Genomic DNA, 20,834 nt, shown 5'->3' with positions numbered 1-20,834 from the left:
TCGCCCCCAACCGCCCCCCACACCGGCCCCACACCCCCCGCTGCGTATGCCAAGGAAAGGAGGGGTGCCCGTTGCAGGCACCAGCTTACCCCGCGTGCTGCCACCCTCACAGCAGGGGCCTTGCGGCTCTGGGGCTCCCGGCTCCCCCCAGGTCCGTCCGCGAGCGCGGGCTCTGGAGCAGCCCCGGTCTGGTGCTCCCCGGGCCCTCTGCAGCTGGGGCGGGACGGGAGCTGGCTGCCAGCCCCCCGCCCCAGTGCCGGCGGCCAGTGGAAAGAGCCGCTCACTTCCTTCCAGATGTGAGAACAGGCAATAAGTGTTCGACTCCGGGCTACAGCGCCCGCGGGAAAAGTCGCTGTCGGAGGGGAGGGGAGGGCAAGCCTGTCCCTCCCCTGGCCAGCCCCTCCCCCCCCCTCGGCAGGAAGCTCAGCAGGGGGGAGATTTAAAGGCAATGGGAAAAGGGGGCGCTGGGCCCTGAGGAACCCTCTGTCCCTCTGCTGCTCAGACTGCCCCGTGGATCCACAGGGCCTTTCGGAGGGCGGGGGGGGGGTCACAGCAGGGACGAGCTAATCCCCTGGCACTGCATGGGGAAGCACAGGGGGCCTCTGGGGCCCAGCACCGCCCAATTAATTTCTACTTCGGGGGCCAACGAGCCAAAAACCTCAAAGAAACGCTCACCCCAAGCTGAGATATTTGCTCAATTTCCAGCCTCTGGCTCCCTTGGAATGTGGCTCAGGCACGGCTCTAAGTCTCCCCAACACGGGGCCCCAGACTTGGCCCAAATGCACCCAACACGGGGCTCCAGGCACGGCCCAAAGTCCCTCCAACACGGGGCCCAGGCACGGCCCAAACGCACCCAACACGGGGCCCCAGACACGGCTCAAAGTTCCCCCAGCACGGGGCCCCAGGCACGGCCCAAACGCACTCAATACAGGGCCCCAGGCACGGCCCAAAGTCCCCCCAACACGGGGCCCCAGGCATGGCCCAAAAATACATAACATGGGGCCCCAGGCACGGCCCAAACGCACTCAATACAGGGCCCCAGACACAGTCCAAAGGCACCCAACACAGGGCCCCAGGCATGGCCCAAAGTCACCCCACACGGGGCCCCAGGCATGGCCCAAACGCACCCAACATGGGGCCCCAGCCACGGAGCAGAGTCGCCCCAACACGGGGCCCCAGGCATGGCCCAGTCTTCCCAAAATGCCCCCCTCCCCCAGGCATGGCCCAGAGTCGCATGTGACTGGCCTCGGGCCAGTCTGCAGCCAGGATGAGGGTTTTCACCGAGAACTGGTGCAGTCTGACGCGTGGGGGAAGGAGTCAAGGGGATGAATTGGAAGGAGCGTGGGTAGAAGACACCCCCAGAGCTCCAGCGACTCTCCCTGCACTCGGGCCCTGGCAGGGGTGAGCTGATTTCCCAGAAATGTCTCTACCCAGGGAGGAATGAGGAAAGAAATGCAGCAAATATGTGACACATCAGCAGAACTGTCCCTGGACAGGCCATTGCTAGCGCTCCCCGCAGGCAGCAGGGCCCCTCCCAATGCACAACAGCCCTGGCACAGGGCTCTGAGAGCCCCCAGGGAACCCCACCCTGCAATGGGGAACCTGCCTCTGGCCCCCCAGGAGCTCAGTGGGGTAGGGAGCCCCTTGGAGTCTCTGGAGGGGTTCCAGCAGCCGAGGTGATTGTGGCGTGCACATTGCATGCCCTTGCAAAGGGCGCTCCAAGATGACTGAGGTGCTTTTGGAAACCCCAGCCTGGGTCCCTGATGCATTCGATGCCCCTAGGGTGGGACATGAAGTCTAGCTCGATACCAGCAGCAGCGAGGGGTTCCCTAGATTGGGAGCCAGTCCTGCTGCAGGACTCTCCAAAGCCCACATGCCCTGCCTGCTCTAGCCCAGCCGGTAGCTGGTCCAGCATGGACCTGCCAGGGCCCCCACTGGGGAGGAGGGGCCATGGCACTCACCAGCCTTGGGCAGCACCTGGTTAATGATTGACACTGAGTCAGGGTGTGCAATGCAGGGAGGACAGCAGGTCAGGGGGAGCTGGGCCAGGGCACCTGCTCAGCCAGGCGGATATGGGGCACAGGGGGCTAGACTGTCTGGGGTAAGGGGGGAGCACGCTGGGTGCAGTGCCAGGGCAGAGGCGAGCTGCGCACCAGCCTCCTCCCGTGCCCTTTGATACCAGGTGGCAAAAAGCGAAGCAGACAGCATTCGGGGGCACCCAGGCTGCCCGGGCACCGTCGTCTTCAGGGAATTCTGGTTCCTGGCTCTTCTCCTTGGCATGTCCCAAGGAGGAGCCTGTTTCTTGCACCCCCTTGCGCTGGGGGCTGGGGGCGATAGGAGGGAGTGCCAGGCTGGGGAATCCAGCCAGCCAGCCAGGGTGTGGGCAGTGCATGGGAGTACCCCCAAATGTGACACGTTCACATAGTGGAAAGGGCCCCGTATCATAGCCCAGAGCATGAAGCATGGGATGGGGGCATGCTCAGGCTTTCCCGCTGTCCTGCCTCTGTCCAGGACGCAGACAGAAGATGGGGGCCTGTGGTACGGTGGATGAGAGGCTGGGGGCATCTGCTCCCATCCTGTCGGCGGTGGCTAGGATAGAAGGGGCCGTGACCTGGCCCCAGCTCTGACCCATTGGGGGCCATGCTGCCCCCCCCCCGCACTGGGACAGGAAGGCTCCCTCCCAAATGCCTTTTCTAGTCCCTGCAGCTTCCTTTGCAAAGGACCGTCCGAGGCCAGAATAGGAGCGACCAAAAGGGAGACCGCGCAGGCGGCTGCTGGTGGGGCTGGTACTCACCGGGCCGAGGGGTGCTGGGGGCCACGGGGCCGCCTGGCTGATGCAGGATCTGGGGCTGCGCGGTGGCGGCAGGAGCCGGCTGCACTTTGGCTGGGACGTGGGAGAGAAAGTTCTGTTTAGCATTAATGCTGCAGCAACAGGAAATAGTTTGGAGGAGCCTGGCGGTCAGCGCTCCCCAGAGCAGCTCATGGCAGCCCCCCTCCCGCAAGCCGGGGGGGGGGGGGCAGCGGGTTAAACCTGGCTCCCTGGAGACAGCGGGAGCTGGGGGCAGGGCCCAGAGGAAAACACTTTGCAAAGGCAGCGCTTTGTGCATCATCCTGTACAGGAGACGGGCCTGCCCCAACCCCCAGCTCCAAAGCCCTGCCATCCCCACCAGCTCTGATACTCCCCCACATCTGAACCCCTCAGCCCTCCACCTCCCCTACCTTTCCTGCTGGCTGCTCCAGGGGACGCCCCAGGTTCTCTGCAGCCCAGGCTGGATGCCCCAGGGCCCAGCGCCTCGGGGCCGTGCTGGGAGCTGGGACCCCTGGCCATACGCAACTGGGTCTGAGTCACACGGGCTGCTGAGACTCAAACCCAGATCCCTGTTCCAGCCCCCCAGGCCCTTTAACAGGCCCCAGCCTGAGGGGAGCAGCCCTGCCGGCCCCCTCTCCCCTAGCGAATGGCTGCTTGTGGCCCCATCCTCCCCCGCTCAGGAGCTCGCAGCCCCCAGGCCCCTCTAGGGTCTAGTACTGCCCCGGGAGGTGAGAGCAGAGCCGGCTGCTCCACAGCTCGGCCCACCTGCCCTGGCTTCCTTCAGCAACAGTGTCAGGGCCAGCAGCCACAGCCTGGCGGAGGGAGCACTAGCCTGGTACCACTCCTGCGGGGGAGAGCAGCCAGCACCCCACCTCTCCCCAGGAGCCCAGCTGGGCGACTCCCTCGGGGCTGGGAGAGGGCGAGCAAGGCAGGAGCTGGCCTGGCTCTGCTCGCTGGGACAGTGGCTACACTAGTCCACCGTCACTGGGCCTGAGCCAAGGTGCTGCGGGCACCGGCCTTCGCCCTTCTCCGCAGACTGGCCGCGGTGCCCAGGGAAGGGGTCTTGGCTCAGCTCCAGCTTCTAAAACTGGACAAGGAAGGAGGCTGCGTCCGGCGCCTTCCGGGATGTGCATGAGGAACGTGGGAAGTCTGTCCGTCCGGACCCTGGAGCCAGGGTCCCAGTCACTTAGACACGTGTCCCCCCCCCCCCCCCTCCGAGGCCACCTGCCTGGGGTCGCACGGTGTGTTCGATTAACTCTTTCAGGGCTGTCGTGGCAGGGGAGCAAGGAACGCGGGTGCAGCAAAGGGATTTCCTAGCCAGGCACTTTACTCTTCCATGGCACAGCGAGGCGCAGAGCTTGGGCAAATGAGGGCTGAACGCCCCCCCCCTCCCCCTCCCCCTCCCCCGAAGCCGAGCTCACCCCTCCTGCGAGTCCCAGGGCTGGTCAGCGTCCATACACAAGGCAGCCCTTCCTGCTGCTCCCTCCTCCAGCCCGCTCTCCTGCCATGTGGCCACCAGCTGGCCCCTTGCTCAGAGAAGCAGTGACCTTTTAAAACAGTCTCTGTCCCTCCTGCTGCCCACATGGATCCACTGGGGAACCTCTGGGCTCCAGCCCCACTTGGTTCCATGCAGAGAGTCGGCCCTAGTCACGGGAACCCCTCGTGTTCGGGGGGAGTCACTCAGCACTGGTGGCTCTGCCAGCGTCTCAGAGGCACCAGCCCCCACACTCGCTAACATGCACAGGAGCCCGGCAAGGAACAGCAGGGCCAGAGCTGGGGGGAGCAGGGCACCAATCCAGCCAGCCTGCACCTGGCCACCCAGGGAGTCCAGCATATGGCCGCAGCCCTCAGAGAGGGGATTGGCGTCAGAGCAGTGGGGGGCAGGGGTCTGGCACAGCACCCCCACCCCATCTCCCTGCTGGAGCCAAGGCCTTGGCAGGGTGAGGCTGGTTCTGCCCCCATCCCCCAGTCTGTACAGATGAAGGGCAGGGCCTGGCCTGGCTTTCACTGGGGCTTTGTGCAGTGCCCAGCACACCAAGGCCCCGCTCGGTTGAGGCCTCTACGCAAGACCGTAATGCACAGAGTAAGTAAGAGGCAGCTCCTGAGAGCGGCTTGAAATTTAGGCACCAAGAAGGCTCTGCTAGCCATCCATCAATGGGGTCTCTGCATGACACCACCATAGTGAGGGGCAAGGCTGTGTGCGCCCCCTCATGCCAACACCCCCATAACAGCAGGAGTGTGTGGGCAGGGCCAGAGGAACATGGGGCCCTTAGCCCCTGTGGCATTCCTGAGCCCTTTCTTCCATCCCATCATACCCCAGGCACTGGGAGCTGCCAGCTGGGAAAACTCCCCTCAGGGCAGCTGGGTGGGGCGGACACCCTGAAACCAGCACCAAGCTCCCCTCCAAGGACCAGGGAGGCAGGGACACGGTTTGAGGTAGATGAAGGGGCTAGGATTAAGGGTGAAGGGGGCTGGGGTGGGCTCTGCAGGGAGCACTGGGGACAGACTAGGTGTCATGTTACCCTGTTTGTTCCAGAGTTGGGGCTTCCCACAAAGTTCAGCTTGGAGTTCTCTATGCTGGGGATTTTTGGTGTTTATTAAATGCACATGAACAACCTGGCCCGGCCCTGAACTCAGCCCACGGCCACCTTCTAGCGCTCGGCCCTGCTCTTGCACTTGTTCCGAACCAGCCAGCCACATATTGCCACAGCAGGGTGTAACGAAGCGGGACTGTTCGTAATGTTTCCTCTGAATAGTGTGGGGGTGCCTCAGTTTCCCCTATGCAGTTCTTAAGTATCTAGGTAGTGGGGTGAGGATGTGTGATCATTGCAGAGCCCTAGAGGGCAGGTGTGTGCAGGGGTTTGGACACAGAGAATGGCCGATGCCCTGTTTCCTGGCAACTGATGGCCTGGGCCCTTCCCCCCTGCAAGGTGAGGGCTAAAGGGTTGGAGAACAAAGGAATCAGGTGCACTCCTGGCCCAGAAAAGGGACAAAGCCCAGAGGAGGAGGGGGTGGAGAGAGTTTCAGTTTGGGGCTGGCTGGAGACATGGAGTAAAGTGCAGACGTGGTTGTTGACCCCCAAAATGGACTCGGCTGAGGGGTCCTGTTCTCTGCACCTACAAGCTCTGTTTTAGCCCATGTTCCTGTCGTCTAATAAACCTTCTGTTTTACTGGCTGGCTGAGAGTCATGTCTGACTGCGAAGTCGGGGGGCAGGACCCTCTGGCTTCCCCAGGAGCCCCGCCTGAGCGGACTCGCTATGGGAAGTGCACGGAGGGGGAGAGGATGCTGAATGCTCTGAGGTCAGACCCAGGAAGGTGGAAGCTGTGTGAGCTGTGTGTCCTGAAGACAGGCTGCTCACAGAAAGGCGACTGCCCCAGAATACTGACTGGCTTCGTAGGGAGCAGTTCCAGAGCATCGCTCGGGGACTCCGTGACACAGGGCAGCCTGAAAAGCCCCTGAACTGGCTGGAGGAGCAGCCTCAAAATCCCTGGGATGCAGCCAGCCGCCAGCCCTGGGGCCTAAGCGTTCCCAGACCCTGCTTGTTCTCAGGTTGAGGGGGCTCCTTTCCCAGCCCCACTCTGCTACTGCAGTGGGAAGCACATGGCCTTGCGGGCCTGGTGCCCTGCTAGTTTTCTCTAACAAGGGGAGGGGAAGCCCTAGGGGCCCAGGCCAGAGGGGGTGGGGGTGCAAGGTTTGACCCAGCAGTCAGTGATGACAGCCCCTCCCTTGCTGCAGAGGATTGTTCCTACAGCCAGCATGTAACCTCCAGTGTTTCCCAGGAGGCCAATGTACAGGGTGAACCCCATGGCCTCCACCCCCAGGTAGTGCTACCCCCAGTTCAGGGATGCAGCTCCAAACAGGGAAAGCCTGCATTTGCAAGAGCCTGCACAGGCCTGAGTGAGCTGATGAGCACTCAGGGCACGACATGGACATGGGGCATTTTCACAGCAGGATCCGAGTCATGTCCTCGTCCATGCAGGGCTCTGGGTGCCAAGGGCTGGACGTGCTCAGCCAGATGCCCAGCACGCAGCCAAACCAAGCGCCAGCCATGCTGGGGTCAGTAACTCCCCAGCCCCAGGGGAGCAAGAGTCACAGGCCAGCAGATGGGCAGGGAAGGTGGCATGGGGGAGTTACAGAGGAAGGGCAGGGGAGGGCACAGCACAGGAGTGACCCTGCAACAAGCAATGCTGCAGCATTTTAAGGTCAGGCTTGACAAAGCCCTGTCTGGGATGATTTAAACTGGGAATTGGTCCTGCTTTGAGCAGGGGGTTGGACTAGATGACCTTCTGGGGTCCCTTCCAACCCTGATATTCTATGATTCTATGATTCTACCCCTGCCGAGCCAGTTAGGCTAGCAAAACCTGTGCATTAGGAAGTGCCCAACCCCCGCAGCACCCGGGACCTAGGAATCACCCTCCGCAGCAACAGGCAAAAGAGGCGGGCAGCCCTCCAGGCTGGGTCACGCTCAGATGGCGCTTGCCAGCTGGCACCATGGGCTCCTCACACAGCAGCCACACCGGGCTGAATCGTCCCCTTGGGAGTGGGGCCTCGGACAGAAGCGTCACCTGTCCCAGAGATCTCCCCAGCATCGGGGTGTTAGCAGGCCCCACGTGCTGCTGCCTTGGAGGGCTGGCAGATCCCTCCTGCTGAACCTCCAGGCAGTGAAGGGGAGTGACGGGGAATGGAAAGCATCCGCCCCCAACTCCCCTGCATTAGGCCTGCAGTGCTTCCTCCCTCCTCTCCGTCCCCACACGTCCCTCCACCCTATCTCCTCTGTCCGCTTTGGGGGTTAACTCTGCTCTTGCGGCTCCCTCCGCTCGCTGGGGGCTAGGCCAGGCCAACCAAGGGCGTGGGCTCCCCAGCAGCGCGGCAGGAGCAAGACTTCAGACACGACGGCTGAATGGCCGGTGTTAGCAGGCAGCTGCGTCTACCCAAGGACGCTCCAGGCCCGGCTGCCCTGCCCCTGGCCCGGCTGCCCTGCCCCTGGCCCGGCTGCCCTGCCCCTGGCCCAGGCTCACCCCCCAGGGGGTTTCCCTCCCCCCAGCCAGGTGACGTCTGTCAGAGTAAGACCAGGGCACCTCCTGAGGACACTTCTTACAGGGCCAGGCTCTGGCTTTGAGTGCCCCCTAGTGCATCACCCCACAAACTGCAGCCAGGAGCCCAGCTGGCAAGCCCTACTTTGGGGGCTGCCCCTCAGGCAGAAGCCCAAAGCAGGAACAAGACACCCCACTAGTCCCAGCAGGAAGATGTGGGAGGGGTTACGGATTCTCAGATGGGCTAGTCCAGCTCACCCCCTTCTCCTTGGGAGGCTAAGCAGAGTCGCTATTCTTCCCCACTCAGGCTACTCGGCCTAGGGCCAAGCTGTCACCCCCCCACATACACACACACAGCCCCGACCCACACACACACAAACGCACGACGCTGGGCCACATGACGCCAGTTCTACATTATGAAATTTTATTGCTGACATGCAGGAAGAGTTTTGATGTAGTACAAAAATATGTCTTTATACAAATTTTCTTCTTCATTTTTTACAATAGGATCCTTGTCTACAGCATGTCATATGTCTAATCTACTGAAACCAAACCCAGCAGCTCTCAAACCCTCCCCATGCACTGCCATCTTTTTCCAGTTTCTTTAATTTAAACATGTGATCATTCACTGGTGATTAGCCATTTGCAGGAATACTCAGTATTATACAACTTTGCAGAGTCCCCAGAATATTGCTTTAACTTTGGGAAAAAATGTAACATGAACAAGTTGCGAGCTAGACCGGGAGGACGGATGGGGGGGGGGGGACGGAGGTGTGACAATCCACACAGCGCTCCTGGGCTCCAGCCTGCTGTGAGAACTGTGGAGGGGAAGAGGAACTGGCAAGAATGGGCCGTCAGGCTATCGCCCCATGAGGCGGTGTGCAGTGTCCAGGTCTCGGAAAGTCCTTCCTGCACGGTGCAGGGCAAGCCCACAGGGAAGCCTGCCCGGCAGAGCTGTTATGTGGTGGTTGGCTGATATTTTTGAACAGCCGATGGCAGGGGGCGCCACATGCCAGCTCTCTTGCTGATGGCACTGAGGGGTAGTGGTACCACCCCGTCTGTAGCATCTTTGAACAAAATAAATAAGAGACTAAGACGACTTCAAGCTACTGGCTCATCCTGGCGAGCTCGGCGAGGCTGTTCTAGTCCCTGTTAGTGTTCATAAGTCTAACTTCCTGCACACTGTGAATCTGCTTCAGGGAGTTCGGAGGCAGAACATAATGCCCAAAGCTTACAATTAACCTTCCTGCCAAGGAATCTCAGTTCAGCCCCCGAGTGCATTAACAGGCAGAATCCACTGACAGAGGGCTGCAGATTTAAATACAACTGGGAACATTATCTAATGACATCTCCAGCCTTTAGGCAAGAGACGGCAACAAGCTACAAATAAATCCCACGACTCACTCCACGCTTGCGCTCACGGACGTAACGGGGGCGCGGAACAACTGGTGCTGGCGACGGGCCCTCAGCTGCTCTACTGGATATCCAGTGACGGGGGGCTCGGCCAGCGAGCACCTGTTCCAGGTACTTGGCAGATGTTGCTACTTCTCAGCACAAACTCCTGTATCTAGTGAGAAGTATTTCTGATTCGGCAACCCTGAGCCCAACCTGCGGCCCGCACAACTCCCACCTCCATGCCAGGGTCCAGGGATTGCCTGCTTCTCACATCTATTATTCCAGCATTTCCTTGCACCTGCCCAGCCAGCTCCCAGCTATCCACACCACTGCTTCACTATGTAGCTCCACTGAAATCAGATGGTTTCTTTGGTTACCACAACTAGGAAAGAGACCATTACATCACAGCTTATTCCTGTGAGTGCTGCGGGGCTCCAAGCTACGACTGGGAACAGTGTGTGGTCAGGTCTAGGGGAAAGACCGCATTTGAAAAGCAAAACTGGCTTCTGGGTTAATCAGAAGCCTGGATCGGGCAGCGTAGGCCACGGGATCTCTGGTGAGAACAGTTCTCTGGCAAGACAGGCATCCAGTTCACAAAATGAGGCTCAAATGATCTACCCTGTTCTCAACACAGCCCAATGCTTATTTAATGGCATTTGGTGGTGGAAGCTGGGATGTCCCTGTCCACGCTGACTCCCAATGGCTAGACCAGAGGAACAGCACCAGATTCGCATGTCAGGACCGGGATGGCAAGATAAACTAGAGAGCACATATAGCAGAGGCTTTAGCCAACTCTCCCTCTAATTCTACACAGATTATGCTGGGGAACTTTTTCACATTATAACTCATATATTATATCTGTACCACAATGAACGGTGAAAATGCTAACAGATTTAATGCAAATTTACTGCACCTTAGATAAGCTACTGAAAAACAGATTAAATCATATATTCTCGAGAAGCTAAAAGAATCCGTGAAAGGTGAGAGGGGAGTCAGGGCTAAGATGGGCTAAATAGGGTTCTGCAAAACCTCTGAATAAGCCTGGAAAGACTTTATAGACATTTGTAACGCTGGCCTGAAATGGTCATTGGCATCTCACCCTGGTTCTACTGCTCAGGAAGCAGGCTTCATTTCTTAGCTGTCTAAGGTAACCAGGATGTTAATATTCATATGAAGCTTATTAAAGGCCCAAAGTGCTGTTACTGAGACGCCAGACACCAGCCAGGATTAGACAAAATATATCCAACCTAGGTGTTGTGTTAAAAATAGAACGAAGGTTTCATGCAGATAAGGGGTGGGAGGTTTCAAGAAATTGTTACTTTCATGAAACTCAGATAAAATTAAGCTTATTCAAACCATATGGAGCAAATGCTACCAGCCAACTCTCCATACTGCACACTCAGCCATGGCACTTGCGCCAGCAAACCGATTTCACCCTTAGTAATCTTCTCTCTTCCCAGAGGCTTTGCTCGATCCAGAGAACAGCACAGTTAAAAAGACAGAGGTAGATTAAAAAGTCATGATTAAAAGCAGATTAGTCATCCAGGCTTGGATTTAAAAATGGGAGATTCCAGAAGATGCCAAGAGTTTGCTGCTTCCAAAACTAGCTTTTGAAAAAGTCTTCTCCCTCCAACAGAGCGAGCATGAGTGTGTCCCCCTCAACAGAGCTTGAAGGAGTTGCTACATTATTCTCTATCACAGGGCACTGGTATTGCTGTTGAGCTGTAGTCGCGACGTGAAAGGCAGACTGCAGGATGGTGCTTGTGCTGTTGGATGCGTGGGAAGCTATTTCCGAAGGTATCGCTGGGCCAGGATGGCAGCATCCAAAGGGTTCATGGGCTGGGCATCATGCCCCAGGCGCCTCACGGGTGGGATGTTCCCAAACTGCCGCTTCTGCAGGAAGCTCTTCGCCTCGTGCAGCGTGTTCTTCTCCTCAGCCAGGAGCAGCTGTTGCCTCATGTAATTCTCAAACTCGTACTGTGAGCATTCTTCGGTCACCTTCGCCTGCAGACAACACAGAGTGAGTCAGAGCTGTGGGACTGCCAGTCCCGTGGCAAAGCACGCTTGTGTGCAGCCAGGCGGTGTGAGCCCCTGAGGCCTAGCAGACAAGCACTCTCTAGCCCTGGCACTCACAGTGCATCTATTCGCCTTCACCAATACCCATCTTAGATAGTCCTGAGCTACCAACTAAAGCATGCTGGCCTCTGGGCATCCTGTCTACTAACACAGACACGTGCAGGGTTCCCATGCAGTCGCCACCAGGGAAAGGTAGGAATGGGGCACTCATGAGCTGTCCTGCCCACTCAGAGCGGGCATCTCATCCCAGAGCTGCCAGCTACACTTGATCTGGGACTTTGCCAGGGAGTAGTTTGACCACGACTCTGCCACTCTTACGGTGAGCCCAGCGAGGTGAGTGGGCCAAGTGGCAGCCAGTTTCCCCAACTGGAAAACCCGGAGCGCAGCCCGGGCTGGTTAGCGTGGAGCGGCACGAAGGCTCTAAGGGGCATGCCGGTGCAGCGAGGTCACCAGCCATCGCTTCCCACACAAATGCACTGGCGAAGAGAACAGGATGTTTATTTGCTCTGCAGAATGCACAGAGGTAGTGCGGCTGCCACTTCCTGGTTCTCCCCGCATAGAAGCGGCAACTCTGGGGAGTTCGTTGACACGTGGAAAGTTCAAGCCCAATTGTTAAACAGAAAAGCTAAGAGACCAGCATAGTATGTGCTAGCTGGTACTGCCGGCTGCTTCCTCTGCATAGCCCTGCTGTCATTACCCTGTTGGAAGGCATCAAACAGGGCAAGTACATCTAGGGTAACTGACCACCCCTACAGCAGGGGTAGTCAATTATTTGTTGCCAGGGTCCAAATTTCTTGGTATACTCCAGGTCCAGATCCCAGAGAAAATAATAATAATAATGATGGATGATGATGATGATGATGATGATGATAATAATAATAAGTAAATAAAAAATGTCAGGGTCCGTTCAAAAGTATCTGGCGGCCTGGATTTGGCCCAGTCCACCTACTGACTACCCCGACCAGTGCCACTGTTACAGACGGAGATTGGAGAGCTAACGCAACCTTCTGCATTGTGATTCCAGCAATGCTCCCCTCCCTGTTTAGGGGGCGTGCGGTGGAGGGCAAGGGTCCTCCTGACAAGAAGACACAAGGAAAGTGAAGGGACAAGAGAAAGTGGGAGTTGAGGAGAAAGGCAACTGAAGGGGAAGTGTGCTGAGGCCTGGGGGAAAGGAGCTGGCTGTCAGAGCAGGAACAAATTCTCCTATGTGCCCACTCGGCAGGACAGCTGGTTCTCTGCCCACCACAATCAAATCCTCCCTATATCTCAACACCGTGTGAAATAAGCTCACCACCACGCTACATTCTTACCTCTTGTGGGGTTTCTGGGTTAGTCACCTGGTCATCAATATCAGGTACCACTTGCAAAGGGCCACTTAGTGAGGACATGGACTGCCTGGGGCGTGGAGAACACAGTGTATTAGCAATTTATGGCACAGACACACCAGAGTCATGAAACACACAGACACGGTACATCCCACCTGCCATGGAGCGCCTCAGTGCAGTCACTGCAGCTCCAGCCAACCAGGCATCTCTAGTGCCTCGCAGACCACAGCCAAGGAAGACGCTACTTCACACTCTTGGTTTTTGCCAGTGCTCTAAGCAGGATGTGGCACTCTTACCACCTTGTTTAGGCAGAAATGAAAATAGCCCGTGCTCCAAAACCTGCTGCGCCTGACTGCTGACCCACCGGGTGTCCACTCCAGCTCCAGGCTTAGGGGCACTTCGCAGCAGAGACTCTGCATTGTGCAGCTGGGGAGTCACATGGGGGTAATTCGAATGAATTGCTGGGGGAGGGGGGGGAGAGAAGAGAGAAGAGGCAGGGACTGTTGCTGGAATGGGCCCTTGGCTAGGGGCTGAGACAGAGGAGCTTCCTCCTGCTCAGTACGTGCATAGTTCTAGAGTCAGATTTATCCTTAAATGGCATCCCTGTCCCCCCATGATTACATACTCTAGTTTAGAACAAACATCTAACCCGTACCCTTTTCCAGGGCTCATGCCTGGTTTTACTTAGTTGGACTTCAGATTGCTGGTTACAATCTGTGGGCCGCCAAAGTCTCAATGGCAACATATTCCTGTTGCACAAGCGAGGTACACCTGACCCCCAGGAAGCACAAACTCCCCATTCTTCTGAAGCTTGGAGCACTCACCACGATGCTATGATGGAGCAGAGGGATTCCAGTACTTCGGAGGCTGTGAGACGCTGCTGCGGATCCAACACCAGCAGTTTTCGGATCAAGCACACAGTGTTTTCAGAAACCCGCCCATCTCTGCCAGAGAAACATGCCGTCAGAGCAAGACAAAGGCCATGATGGTTACACAGCCCAGAGATTGCTGAATGTGGGAGGAATAGCTGGGGGCTGGTGTGGGGCAGTGGATGGGAGAGCAGGGCAGTGGACAGGAGAGCAGGGGCTGTGCTCTGATTCACCAGAGCTCAAAATTAACTACTGGGTTTGATTTCCTTCCATTTTATTTCTATGTGTTTCCTTGTTCAAGCTGGGGACAGCAGTGCTAGGGCCTTGCTCACATTTCGAACAAGGTGTCAGAGTACAGTTCCTGCATCCTTGTAGACCACTGTATGCTGGGACACTTGCACCCAGCACCACTGACCCCCAGCGCCTTTCGCTAGCTGAAGCTCCCACAGCCACTGTTACACGTGCACTAAGGGCTGGGAGCACCAGGGGCTGGGTCACTCACTCAGGGATGGTGTACTCGGCAGCCTTGATTTTGCGGAAGAGCTCTTGAGGTATGCTGTCATAGAAGGGAAACTGGCCGTACAGCATGGTGAAGAGCACCACGCCCAGTGCCCACATATCGCTAGGTTTCCCACGATATGGCCGACCTGGAGAGAGGAAGGGACAAAAGCAGGTCACGCGATGCTGCGACCTCGGTGTCTCATTCAGTGTGGCACAGCACAGGAACTGTCTCCCAAGCAAGTTCTTCTTTCAGAATTAGATCAGCATGGGGAGAACCCTTTGGATCCTGAGCTAGCCAGCCACCTTTCAAAGGAGTGTCCATTAAGACAATGCATGCAGTGTGCATGTGAACTCCTCTCTGCAGGACACACACTGATGGGTAAGAAGTCAAGCTGCTCTCTAGCTGAAGCCTTCTCCCATCTGTGGGGAAAAGTTATTTACCACAGGATCTTGAGATTACATTACATTTTCAAGTTCTCATGGCCTGACACCGTGCAGCACTTCACAGGAGCTTGGGATGTGGCCTATCCTGTTCTCTAAAGCTGCAGGTTCATATTCTGGTACTGCTCATGCAGCCCTTCCTTTGCCCGGAAGCAGACAGAATGAGTATCTTGAACCCATCTGGGGTTCCTCTAAAGTCCTGTCTCCTCTACATCCACACCAGGGATGGCCTTTGGGGGCATTTCTTTTGTTCCCCACTCCACTGCCATGCACTGATGATCAGTGTCCACCACACCAGGTGCTGCAAGTGTTGGGCAAAGTACTCTTGGGTGTGTTTTGCTCCAACTCGGGTTCATAAGGTTCAGAGGAATTTGATTGTTGGCAATAGTGAAACGACAGAAGACTAAAGATCCCTGCAATGAGAAGCGGGGGTGGGGGGCTGGGAAAAGAGTCTGGAAAAACATCCACATCAGGTCAGCACCAATCTGAAAGCTACAGGCCCTATCGCCTGGCTGTATAGGACACATCACCATTCATGTGGAGGTGCAGACTCCCAAGCTTGTCACATATGGCTCTGATGCACCCAACTGAGCTGACATGCCTCAGCCCTTAGGTGAGATCTGAAATAGTTGGTTGCTGAAGTCTGACATTACGAGGCACAGCTCATAGAACCTCTCCCCCATGCCTCAGCATCCTGGGAACCCTCCACTGCAGCCCCCATGGCTCTCTGGAATCCGCTAGAGGGAACTGCTGCTTTAGAATCCCTGCAGTCACCTCATCAATCAAGCACGTAAGAGCTTGCAGGAGGTTGAACATTAAGCTCCTGTTGCTGTACCACAGCACAGGATTAAGGGAACGACTTCCGCTGAGTCACCAGTGAGTCACCGCTGCAGCATTCCCTATCGGTACTAATTATTCTTTGCTTTGTGCAACTCAAGAGGCACCTCACCCCCCTCCTTGCTTGCCGACTTCTCCTGCAGTGACATTTTGTCAGCCATGAAATTCAGCCCATCTCTTAGCAGGAGACAGCTCCTTTGAGAGCCCTAAAACAAGGAGTAATCATCCCTGTGTCTTTAGCTCCCCCTCACCCAGGAATATTAGACATGCAGACAGAGGGAGGCTCCACCACACCAAGAACAGTCTCTTAGAAACTAAATGAACATCTAGTTTGGAAGGAAAATCTGATGGCCTTGGGTCTTGTCTGCTGCCAGGCTCAGAGGATACTGTGGCTAAGGACTGAGTGGTTCCCGAGCTGCATTCTTACTGCAGGCTCCAGCCTGAGTCTCCTGGGTGTGTAGAGCCCAGGCGTGGAAGGGTTACACACACCCTTCCCTTTCACAGGACGGGCTCGGAAGGTGCTCATGCCAGAGGGATGCATCCCAGAACCACAGAGCGCTTTTGCCTGGGTAGGTCTGCCATCGGTGCCTCAGCTATGGGCTGTCCCAATATACAAGGCTTTATCCTGCAAGGCCCTTAGCATCCTCTATTCCAGGGAAGTCAGTGTGACTGGAGGGTGCCCAGAACCTTGCAGGGCTGGACCTACAGATGTGTCATCCTCAAATTTGGCAACAAGGGAGATTTTAGAAAAGCAAAGAAATGCTCCCAATAGCACTATGCAGCCACGAGTGGCAAGGTCAGGCATGGCCTGGGCCCAGACCGGATTACTGCAGAACCCCACTGATGAGTGAGGAGAAGCCCCAGCTTGGTAAAGCAGGAGGGCTGGAGACAGCAGCAGGGAGTTCCAAGCAACCTCCATCACAAAGAGCAGCCAGTTTTGCTCAGACTGCCCCAGTGCCCTGAAATGTACTTAACTCACCCCACCCACTTGGGCACAGGAGCTCACAATACCTCGAGAAGCAGGAGAGACCTTACAGGCCTGCACAGCTCTCAGCAGGTTCCTGCCTGCGATTCTCTCTGCACAGAGGCCCTGGGCATTTGCTGGCTTAGGACAGATACTGTGTAACATGGAGCCATGGGGCTTTGCCTTCCGGAGGCTCACTGGGCTCCTCTGTACCAGGCATTGAGGGGAGAGGATAAGATGAACAAAATTAAAAATTTGCCCACCTTTCCCCTGTCCCCCCATCGATCTCTGTACTCGCCCGCAATTGAGTCAAGCAGCAGCCAGGCATGTAGCTAGTCACTACACTCTAGTGCTAAGCTCCACGGCAAATGATGCCCCTGGATTACAGCGGACCAAACAACGCAGGGCTCACTTCTCACATGCTGGCCTGCTACAATGCTAGAGATCTCAGATGTCGCATAAGATAATGACAGGGCCTTAAAACAGACCCTGGAAGGAAGCAGATCAAATGGCCCAGGGATTTCCAGAAGCTGGCTGTATCTCAGGATCAGGGCCTGGACACAGGCAGTGAGGCACCCATGGGAAGCAGACACTCCAGAGAGCTCTCCAATTTCCACCTCACGGCTGTGTGGATTTGTCTCTTCCCCCACCCACGCAGGATGAAGCCAGGGAGAAGAGACTTAAGCCTTGCAGGCAGGACTAAGAGGTGCCTGCCGACAGGAAGAACACAGACCACGGGGAGAGACAGAGAGGGGAGCCTGTGTCTGCAGGTTTTGCTGCCTCCTGGAACATAAAAAGCCATTTGTATTGATACTTTAAGAGGGGTCCACCAGAGTCCGCAGACCAAGGGAGGTCTCCTAGCAGAAACAGGCAGGTGCCAAAACACACAGAAGTCAAGCTCTCTCAGGGTAGTTGGCAAACACCAGCTTGAGCCAGGCCTTGAACGAGCCAGGGCTGACTCCTAAGCCTTTCAGAAGCAACACTGAACGTCCCGGCTCACTAAGCCCCGTTCTCTCTAAGCACAAACAGCTCAGCTGTAGCGGCACAGACTTGGGATTCCAGCTGGACACGCTGCGATGCACCAGGTACCCTAAACGCTCTAAAGTCGCAGATCACTAGGTACTGGCAGTGCAGTCACTGCCTAGTCAAGCACAACCACCACCTCCTAAGCTGCTGCCGGTTCAGAGGCCGGGACGTTGTCAGAGTCCCTTACCCAGCACAAAGTGCCCACGGGATCTTTAGTTTCCACCAGGGCAGCCCCTGGAGACTAAGCAAAAGGGAGCTGTGTAACATCAAACAGCACAGCCTGGGGCGAGTGCTACTCCTACGGTGTCAGAACTGACTTAGCCCTGGTTCTTGTGTGGGGTGTGCACCCATCACCCAGCTAAGCTGCACAGATCCCTCGTGGGACAGAATTAAGACTGAGAGCACAAGAGCTTGTCTATACATGGAATTCATCAGGGTTCCTGACCAACTCCATGTGTGGACATGCTGATTTCAGAGTCAGAGAGCATTGTTCCAGTGTAGCTTAACCCAAGAATTACAAACACTCTTCCCTTCCCCTCCCAGTGGAAAACAGACTAGCTCTCATATTAGTGGGTAAGAGGATCTTAGAGGTATGTTACATCTGGGAACAAGGACTAGGCGGAGTTCTCTTCCAGGAACAAGAGCAGCATACAGATAAAACAAAGCTGACTACACAGGCAGGGGCTGTGAACTCCCACTGAGGAAGGAAAGGGATTGCCTACCACTGAGAACGTCTGGGCTGATGTAGGCGGGGCTCCCTCGCTGATCCTTCAACAGGTCGTCTTCGCTCACTAGGTGCTTTCCAAGACAGAAGTTTGTTATGGTTATTCGGTGAGTCCTGGGGAGGATTACAAGGCATTGGAGAGCCAGGTCAGGAGCCAGACAGCGTTGATTCCCTTGGTTTACACTAAGGCAGAAACAACTATACTTCTTTGCAGGAAGTCAGTAAAACGCCAAGCAAAGGCTAGCTTTACACTGGCAGCCGTGGTTATAAACCCAGCCCATTCTGAAGGAGAGCCGTTCTAAATATGCCAAAACAGGACTTGGCAACATATTTGCAAGAGGCAAAGTGCCCAGCTGGACCTCTGTGTTGGGCTTTAAAATCTCTGGTTTCAGAGTAGCAGCCGTGTTAGTCTGTATTCGCAAAAAGAAAAGGAGAACTTGTGGCACCTTAGAGACTAACCAATTTATTTGAGCATAAGCTTTTGTGAGCTACAGCTCACATGCATCCGATGAAGTGAGCTGTAGCTCACGAAAGCTTATGCTCAAATAAATTGGTTAGTCTCTAAGGTGCCACAAGTCCTCCTTTTCTTCTTTTTAAAATCTCTGCCACCTCTTGTGAGCAGTAAGAAATGGCAGCGCTCTCATTTGAGAAGCTGACCCTCTTTCCCCCCACCTCCCCATCATTCCACAGACCCATCTCCAAACAAGCTCTACACTGCACCAGGGTTTCACAGCACACAACCAGGCATTCATGGATACTCTTTCCATGAAAGTACCCAGTGTACAGGCAATGGTTAATCAATAACTAGGGGTTTCTTTAGGGATAACTGTTTCTAGGTAAAGAGGATAAGAACTTTAGATATACACATTTTTCACACTAAAATACCCTTGTTTCTACAGGATTTCCTGATCTGATTTAAGAAATTCTTTCAGAGTTAAGCTCATTATGAAATTAATTACCTCCATGTTACTTTCAATAGTCACTTGAACAATCTAAGAATCTTAACATAAAACTCAAAGGATAGAGGCCAAAGCCACTGTCTGGAAATGACACTATTATACCCTGGGAAAAAGAAAAGGAGTACTCGTGGCACCTTAGAGTCTAAACACCGAGCCTTTTACAGCGCTAGCAAAGCTTGGATCTGCCATCTTTCCACAGCGTGTCTCTTGATATTCCACTTTCAGTCTCTCTTGACAATAGTCTAATGGGAGTCTCTTGAACATCAGTCTTGTTTCTTAAATAAAAGTAATGAGGAAACTCCCCATTGCCAGCCCACACTTGATTTTGTTTGATTCTTCTAATATTTCATGGATAATTTTGACTGACTTAATCCAGAAATATTAGAAGAATCAAACAAAATCAAGTGTGGGCTGGCAATGGGGAGTTTCCTCATTACTTTTATTTAAGAAACAAGACTGATGTTCAAGAGACTCCCATTAGACTATTGTCAAGAGAGACTGAAAGTGGAATATCAAGAGACACGCTGTGGAAAGATGGCAGATCCAAGCTTTGCTAGCGCTGTAAAAGGCTCGGTGTTTAGACTGACACAAAGATGTTCAGGGTTGCTTGGCTTTCTTTAGGCACTGAAATCTGATCTGATTTGCAAATGTAGAATCAAGCTGCTGCACTGGCTACTTTGGGGGTGGCTTGAGCTAGCCAGAGGTTTTCATGCAGGGATCTGTTTCCCAGGTGACAACGGCTGCAGTATTTTCATTAACCTAGGAACGTGATGCCTGTGGTCTGGATTTTATCAAGCAATAGTCAGCCAACTCCACTGCTGCAGCCAACAGAGAAAACATGGGTTTCTACAACAGGCATCTTTCGGTGCCAGAGAACATTTCTGATCAGCCCAAATCACTGGCCCTCTCCACAGCAAGCTACTCAAAAGCTTACCTTCCTGCCCAGTTTCAACGGCTCATTGCTGTAGAAGATTCAGTGAGTTTCTCTCTCTTCAGTTAATGGCATTCTTGCCATAAAACTCATTGTTTTTGACAAGAGTAAACCTAGCATATATTTGCTAAAACAGTTCTTTATAGCCAAGCATCTTGGTGTCACTTCAAATGTCTTTCCCTTCTTGCTAGTAAGGGATGCATGTGCGCAAACCTGACTATGGTTTGGTGCCGCTCGCGCCCCCCCGCGGCAGCAGCATGTGACATTTGGAGCAAGGAGCGAGTTCTGCAAGGACCCCTACAGAAGTCTCATTTTGCCTCTTTCCAGCAACCAAATGAGTTAAACAGAAAGCTTATCCTGCAGCTGTGATCATTAAACACAATACAGGGAATGCAGCTCCTTGCACTGAAAGCCACCAACCGTTGCAGGGGAACAACTGAATTCAGTCAGGGAAGGTAAAGACTTTTCTGTTTGTGTTCAAATAGGAATTGGGGGCTGAGTAGGCTCGTACACGCAGCCAGCATGTGTCTAGAGATTCTGCATGGGAGCAGAAGGCTGGTATTGGGAGAGCTGAGCATAAGACTTTAGATTCCCACAACTTCTCTCTGATCACACCACCCAACAAGAAAACCAGACAGCACCAAATCACCGTCCAGTGAATCAGACCAGCTGCAGGGAAAGATGGATAAGAAATGTGCCCTCTTGGCCTCTAGCTCAGGGTACAACAGTAGAAGAAATGTGCAAGTGCAGTACGTGTCATTCCTGAAACTGCTTGATATAGAACTTCCATCTAACAATCAGCGGTTCAGTAACACACTGACTGCCCAGGCCCCCATAGCCCCAACATGAACTACTGAGACTATGACCACTATTTGCACCCCAAATCAAAGCTCTAGAAATCTGAAACTGGATAAAAGACATTAATTCTGTGCACTTCTGGAAA

General features: G+C 55.0%; 1 protein-coding gene across 11 annotated transcripts in view; it reads right to left on the bottom strand.

Annotated features, from left to right (window-relative positions):
- Positions 1–20,834, bottom strand: part of STK40 (serine/threonine kinase 40) — a 74,568-nt gene that overhangs the window by 13,388 nt on the left and 40,346 nt on the right. For 8 of the 11 annotated variants that reach the window (XM_073317346.2, XM_073317344.2, XM_073317343.2 and 5 more), the window contains 5 exons: positions 18,000–18,115; positions 14,011–14,155; positions 13,464–13,583; positions 12,625–12,709; positions 2,795–2,884 (listed from right to left, as the gene is read on the bottom strand). In XM_073317346.2, the coding sequence (XP_073173447.1) occupies positions 2,795–2,884; positions 12,625–12,709; positions 13,464–13,583; positions 14,011–14,155; positions 18,000–18,115 (556 nt within the window). Of the gene's footprint in view, positions 1–89; positions 1,079–2,794; positions 2,885–8,245; positions 11,243–12,624; positions 12,710–13,463; positions 13,584–14,010; positions 14,156–17,999; positions 18,116–20,834 lie in introns of those variants that run through there. The other 3 variants (XM_073317351.2, XM_073317353.2, XM_073317354.2) reach the window with 3 other exon arrangements.

This window comes from Lepidochelys kempii, chromosome 19 (assembly GCF_965140285.1).
Source record: "Lepidochelys kempii isolate rLepKem1 chromosome 19, rLepKem1.hap1, whole genome shotgun sequence".
NCBI lineage: Eukaryota > Metazoa > Chordata > Testudines > Cheloniidae > Lepidochelys > Lepidochelys kempii.
This window is presented reverse-complemented; position numbering and strand designations above follow the sequence as displayed.